The 7,147-nt window shown below is 44.7% G+C and overlaps 1 protein-coding gene across 1 annotated transcript in view; it reads right to left on the reverse strand.

The window, feature by feature from the left end:
* LOC311017623 (neural cell adhesion molecule L1.1-like) overlaps window positions 1–7,147 on the reverse strand; it is a 42,305-nt gene that overhangs the window by 8,861 nt on the left and 26,297 nt on the right. The window contains exons 12-22 of the mRNA XM_084016085.1: window positions 6,549–6,680; window positions 5,334–5,477; window positions 5,146–5,257; window positions 4,140–4,300; window positions 3,488–3,647; window positions 3,231–3,358; window positions 3,039–3,140; window positions 2,209–2,415; window positions 1,854–1,924; window positions 1,537–1,762; window positions 69–175 (exon numbers count right to left, since the gene is read on the reverse strand). Coding sequence (XP_083872211.1) covers window positions 69–175; window positions 1,537–1,762; window positions 1,854–1,924; window positions 2,209–2,415; window positions 3,039–3,140; window positions 3,231–3,358; window positions 3,488–3,647; window positions 4,140–4,300; window positions 5,146–5,257; window positions 5,334–5,477; window positions 6,549–6,680 — 1,550 coding nt within the window. The remainder of the gene's footprint in view (window positions 1–68; window positions 176–1,536; window positions 1,763–1,853; window positions 1,925–2,208; window positions 2,416–3,038; window positions 3,141–3,230; window positions 3,359–3,487; window positions 3,648–4,139; window positions 4,301–5,145; window positions 5,258–5,333; window positions 5,478–6,548; window positions 6,681–7,147) is intronic.

Consider the following 7,147-nt stretch of genomic DNA (forward strand, 5'->3'; position numbering starts at 1 on the left):
ATAGAAGTGTTTTGGTTTGACAGGAGCCACAGTTTCCTTGAGTAATAATCTCGTTGTCATGACGATACCTTGTATTCCTTCAGCACACCTCGGACATTCTGGGCTGCGTTCCACTTCACTCTCAGTGTGCTGTTCATCACGGCCGTTTCGACTCCCGTGGGTGCCTCGCTAGGCTCTGAGAGAGAGAGAGAGAGAGAGAGAGAGACAGAGGGGATAAACAAAGCATTTAAGATCTCCTCCGGTGAGTCCAACCAACGACCACGGCTGCATTGTGTGATTTAATCAATTGGCCACAGTTTTCGAAACGTCTCGACTGCAAGTGTGTCGGACGTGTTTAGTTTGTGGATGTCCATTGAGTTGGAGCTCCGTTCACGGCCTCTCCAGATACATTTCTTATTTATTCTTTCTCGTGCAGTCCTACGTGTGTGCAAATAATACAACAATATGTTGGTGTTCAGGTGTTAGTACTTCTTTTTGCTGTTTTTATGTTGTTTTTTCATTATTTCCCCTTTTTTATTTTTATTGTTTTTTTTATTACTTTTTTCACTTTATTTGAAAAATACAAACCAGTTTTCTCTTATTTTTCCATATAGTGTCATCGTGTTTCGTGTGTCCACTTTTGTGGTGTTTTTTTAAATGGATTTTTCATCTTTGTCTGTCTTGTAATCTACATTCTATTAAATAAAAGTAGGGAAAAGGTTTTTTTTTTTTTTCAAATTGATGAAATGATTGAGACGCTAACTCAAAGGCCACCAGCAGAGGGCGCCCTCCCAGCAACAAACAACAACTGAACAACCAAAACGGGAGGAGACATTGATGCTGACCAGGCGTCCCGGCTCTTTGTCTCCACTGTTGGATTTGACATTTATGCAGAAGGAGCCGTCTCAGTGTCGGATGATTCCAGTCTTTAATACCCAGACTGCCTTGCATAAAGAGAGGCGCCTGTGTGATTAGTTCTGGAGCAAGAATTTGGAGGAACAATTAGCCTGCACATTTGGTTTATAACAGACCAGTTCCTCGACATTTAGTCTGAAGGAGGTCTTTTTTCCTCTCATATTCTCAAAGATTTTTAAGATTATCTGGATTCCATGTGGTCTTATATGTGTTCGAATAAAAAACAATACAAATATTTTGGTGTTTAGGCTTTAGTTATTCTTACGTTTTGATGATTTTCCCTTTTTATACTTATAATGTCCTTCATATTTTATTTGTTTGTTTGTTGTTGTTTTATTTGACTGTTTTCCAGCCTTTATCTGATTATTCATCCCATGTGTGTTGCTTTGGTGGTATTTTTTCATGTAGTTTTTAATTTGCACATGATTTTGGCTGGTATTTTAAATCTGTGCTGACCTGCTGAGACGGGTTGCACTACAACCTCTTGTGGCTGAAATTAGTATTACAACAACAAACTAAACAAACGCTTAGATCAAACTTGAAAAACGGATCACCGGAGTAGTTTTTGCCTCTCTGGGCTTCCGTACTTTGTGTGTTTTTATTTGATGTGGTGATTAACTAAGCCGGGCTCAGCCGACGTACCGTCCTCTCCAGAGTATCCGATATTGGGATCAGGTGACGGTCCTTCTCCCAGCGAGTTGACAGCCTGGACCTTGATCTCAAACGGCGCGTACACTCTCGAGCTGTTCACCAGGAATGGCGGTGACTGGACGTCAGCGTGGTTCCAGTGAACGCTCGCCGCCCCCTCCTCCCGCCAGAACACCTTATACAGGAAGCCCTGGCCGTTGTGCGAGCGCTTGTCCATCTCCTGCGAAGACGCAAAGGAATGTGACGTGGATTTGGATTCAACGTGGCGTGGAAGGATTAAGAACGCGTTTACGTGTCACTGAAGTACTCACATCCCACGTGATGGTCAGAGTCTTCGGGTCCGTGGACTCGCTGCGAACGTTAGCCGGGTTTCTGTCGGGAACTGCAGGAAGGAGAGAGGAGACGATGAACACAACCTTCAATGGAGAATCACAGTTTCTACACCCTATTCCAACTAATAGGGTGAATAACATTATACATAAAACATTAAGCACCTGAGGTAAATTCATTAAATTAAATTAAAGTGAAAGTCGAGATTTACAAGTTTTACAAATATGCCTATTATAAATGTTGGATTATTCCTTTAACCATGACCTTTTCCTTCATGGAGACGGCGTTCATGAAAGTCTAAATCACGCGGGCGCTACGCCATTGGACGTGTCTTACCGGCGGGCGGCGTGCTGCGGTCGTCGGACGGCGTGCTGGCGTCGCTGCTGCCCACGGCGTTGATGGCGACGACCCTGAAGCGGTAGGTGCAGTAGGGGTCGAGGGTCAGCTCCACGTGGTTGAAGTCCCCAGGGACCCGCCTCCACTCCTCCCACCTCCACCTGCCCGGCTCGGCATGCTGCTCCTCCCGCGCCTCCACCACGAACTCTGACAGATGGACACACACACACACACACACACACACACACACACACACACACACACACACACACACACACACACACCATGTTGGACTTAATCTTAAACTGATGGGCCATGAATACGAAAATAAAAGGAATAAATACTGAACGGATAAACATGTACGTGAATTTAAAAGGCAGATGATTCGCTTTGCATTCTATTCATTATAATTAAATAAAAAGTCAAAGATCAAAATGACTGATTCCTTCATTCAAACTATATATTGTGTCCATGACAAGGTGAAGAGGAATCTGACTAACATCCACAGAAATTAAGCACAGAAATGGATGTTGTGATATTGTTATTATTTATTAATTGATCGCTACCAGCTGATATTTTCAAGGAAAAAGATATTGGATTTTGATACAAAGAAATAGATTTTTGCATATCAAAATGTTGGTTGCGATCTAAAAGTTAACTTTTTTGTTTTTTAATAGTTTGACTTCCTGTCTGTGGATCGGTTCCAACTGAAGACGTGAATCTCTGAAAACACAAATATTGTTTTATTGTTATGTTTGTGTAGCCTATTTCAAACTGCAGCTAAAGCGTGTGTGTGTGTGTGTGTGTGTGTGTGCATGTGTGTAGCGTACGGGTGATGGGGCTGTTGTGGGCGTGTCCTGGGATCCAGCTGAGAGTCAGGCTGTGGTCTTCAACATCCGACAGAGACAGATCTTTGGGGGGGTCCGGCCGCGCTGAGGGTCCGACACAAAGGTGTTAGTGTGAAACACGCACACACACACACACACACACACACACACACACACACACACACAGTGACATACCCACGACAGTGATGGAGCCGTTGGCCATGACGTGGTCCAGGTCAGTGATGACCTCACAGGAATAAGGGCCGCTGTCTTCTGATTGGATGTTTGTCACCTTCAAGGTGCTGTTCTCAAAGAAAGTGTACCTACACACACACACACACACGCACACACACACAGAGCTGACATTTAGATCAAGTGGGACGGTCCAACACAACCAGAGACCAACGAGGTTTAGTTTCGCTGCAGACAGAAACGTCAGAGTGAGCGTTTACTTGTCGTCCGTCGGCTTCTCCAGCAGCTTCATCCCGTCTTTCTTCCAGACCACCTGCTGGCGGAGCAGCTGAGGGTCTTTGTAGAAGTGACAGTCCAGCAGAGCGCTGCTTCCTCTGGGGACGCGGACGTGCTGCGGGCTCGTCAGGATCGTCGTCCGATCTGCCAGGAAACGGCAAAATAAAAACATGTGACCCGGAGGAAGGTAAACACACACTGCTCTCTGCAACTAACGTTTCTGTAACAATAAGAAGAATTTGAAGACGTTGCAGTATTTCTCTCTTAGCGTTTGAAAGCTTTGTAATGTCTCCATTAACTTCTGGAAGCACTCTCGAACTTTACAATTAAAAACCCCACACGACTTTATTGAGTATCATATACAATCAGCTTTGATGACAACAACAAACCTTGCACAACAGCATATGTAACGCAGACCGTACAGCTGCCTCCACGGCAAAGCAGAGAAAATACTCTAAATATATCGTACAGACTCTGATTATTGAAGTGCCTCATAAGAACATCACAACTATCCCTTTAGGAACTTAAAATGATGATCTTCTGTTTATCTTCATTAACACTTCCACAAAACTATTCTTGACGTAACTGCCCCCTCTCTCGGTCCTACACACGGGGTCCCCCAGGGTGCTGACTCACTGTAGACCTCCAGGTAGGCTCTGATGGAGATGTTGGCGTGCCTGACGGAGCAGACGTACTCTCCGCTGTCGTCGTGAGTGGCGCCGGACAGCTTGATCGTCCCATTGGTCAGCAGGGCGACGCGTGGGTCCGACAGCAGGGGCAGCTTGTCCTCACCCTCCCTATGGGGGGAACATATTGATCGTTACGCACATCAATCAGGAGGTGTCGCTGCAACTCTGTCCCTCCTGAGTCTTTCATTCCAACATTAGACGCCCGGAAATTAATATCACAGCAAACGGCAGTAACAGCACAGCGGGATCGATGGGAGCGTGCTTCCTGGCTCGTCAGTGGATGGATGATAAATGGGAGATGATCAATAAATGATGAGCCACAGAGAGAGAGAAGTGATATCACTTGCAACACAACCTCTCATGGCAGAAAGCACCCGTCTATATATTAACAAATTAAATCTGTATGTTATCTTTATCTTGTTTTTAAAGCATGTAAGACTGTTTCTAAAAGATATTTAGTCTAAGAAATATCAGAATCATCCTTACAAAAACAACTGATATGATGATCAACTGTATAACTCTTGCTTTTTGGTGAAAACCAATAGAAAAAATACTATATATCGACTTCATATCTGTGGAGTTTGACTTCAAAAAGAAAATAAATAAATAAATGGAACCATTAATCCTGCCTACAGTGCCCTGTGTTGTTGTAGTGTGCTGTGCAGCCAGCTGGGGGCGCTGCTGCTCTGCTGAAAGTAAATACCTGCAGCTGCGATGCAGAAACTGGGAGGTTCAGTCTGATCAGACCGATTCAAAGGGTTCGTAAAGTAAGTAGTACTGCATTCATAATATTTAAGTATTATCAGGAATATGTCGTTATGAGATATTGGAGTGAAAAGTTGCATATAATGGAAATACTCAAGTATTTTTAGAAATAGAACCACACCGACATGTTGGGGCTCCTAAAAGAAGATAAAAGGCGGGACCTTGTAAGACGTTGGGGCGTGTCTCACCATGTGACGTGCGGCCGCGGCGATCCGAAGGATGCACAGTGCAGCATGACCTCTCCGCCCGCGGTGACCCGGTACACCACGCTGTCGGTGGACAGGATCTGAGGAGGGAGCTCTGGGAGACACAGAGGACGGACACATGAAGGACAGAGTCTGAGGACAGGAAGGCGGCGAGGACGGCGAGCTCATACCGACGACGTAGAGGTAGGTGTTGAGGAGGACGGAGCCGTGTTTGTTGGAGGCCTCGCACTGATACACGGCGGTGTCGGTGAACTCCACGTCCCTCAGGATCAACACGCCGCCGGAGACGCTCCGCCGGGGGTCGTCGTCCACCTCTAACAGCGGGGGAGGGGGGAGAAGATGGGACAACACTGTGAGTTTGTCAAACAGAAACAAACACAAAGGAATGTTTGAGCAAGAAGCCGCCGTCCAACAGCCGAAGCAGCAGCTGCCGTCGAGTCCTCCGCCTCGTCCCCACAGCTGGTCCTCGTATCCTGCTCTTCACATATTAGGGTTCCCATGAAGAGAAGCACATTTGACATTAAAGTATGTTTCTTACATATTGCTTCTTCCTGTTCTTCCTTCCTTCACTTTTCTCTTCGATGCTACTTCCTTTTATTCCATCCTCCAACTGTTGTCTTCCTCCTTTGATTTAACTTTTCTTCCCTCCTTCCTTACTGACACATTTCTTTCTGCCTTTGATTCCTCACATCTTTTCTTTATTTCACTTCCTTTGTTTCTTCTTTTTTTACTCCTTTTATTTCCTTTCTTCCATCCTTCCTTTCAGTTCTCTTTTATTTATTTTACACAAGTGCAATATAAACATAACATCCCATCCCAATCTCTGTCTATAATGTAAATATCTAGTCCATTCTGTAGGATTCTGTCTATTATGTACATAATACATTCTACTTTATTTAACTTTCTTTATATAGTCTTAGTGTTGATATCTTTTTTATATTGTACTTTTCTTGTAAATGCATGTTTATTATTTATTATCTTTATTTTTCTACTGTCTTGCTGCTGTAACGCTGTAAATGTCCCCACTGCAGGACGAATAAAGGACTATGTTATCTTATCTTCTCCCCTCTTTCTACCTTTCCTTTTTTCCTTCTCTCCCCCCCCCTCCCCTTGTTGAGTCCATCTTATCACAAGTACGCTGCCTCATTCATCAGAGCTTAAGAGGCTCTCTGTTATAGTGGAGAGACAGGAAATGAACGCTGCTCTTCCCTGAAATCTCTCTGTGGTTATCGGCCGTCGTGCGATCCAATGTCCAACTCTGAGTGAAGAGTTCGGAGTGAAGAGTGCTGATCAGTCGGCACGGAGAATGAAAATGTCAGCGAAGCAAAGAAGTTTTTAAAGCAGTGACGCTCAGAGCCCGATAAAGAGGTGAGGAGCATCCGTACCTGTGATTGGCTGACCGTTGATGCTCCAGCTGATGGTGGGCGTCGGGATGCCTTCAGCCTGACAGTCCAGTCGCACCGTTTCCCCGGGAGAGTACATCAGGCTCTGAGGCTCCTTCACCCAGTAGGGAGCGGCTACAAACAACACACAGACAGCTGTAAGCGCCTTAAACTGTCATCCTCTCTGCTGGCCACCAGGGGGCGACTCCTCTCTGGTTTTATAGAAGTCTATGAGAAAATGGTCCTACTTCTCTCTTGATGTATTATCTCAGTAAACATTGTAAACATGAGTTTATGGTCTCAATCTCTAGTTTCAAGTCTTCTTCAATCCAGCATGATGTTCATTTAGTACATTATGGTCCATTTAGAGTCCAAGAGACCAGACAGCAGGGGATGCTTTAGGGGGCGGGGCTTAGTGGTGATTGACAGGTTGAGATGAAAAACTAATTTAGAGAAGGCCTTTTAAGACATGAATTGTATAAATTACACACATTTTTGGAGACACTACAGGTGAATAGGGTTAAAAAGTCATTCTGAAATGTTGTGTTTGAAATATGCAAATTAGGCTTTATCCAACAGTAACTTTGGATGCATTGAGGTGA

The sequence above is a fragment of the Eutrigla gurnardus genome, assembly GCF_963514095.1.
Source record: "Eutrigla gurnardus genome assembly, chromosome: 8".
NCBI lineage: Eukaryota > Metazoa > Chordata > Actinopteri > Perciformes > Triglidae > Eutrigla > Eutrigla gurnardus.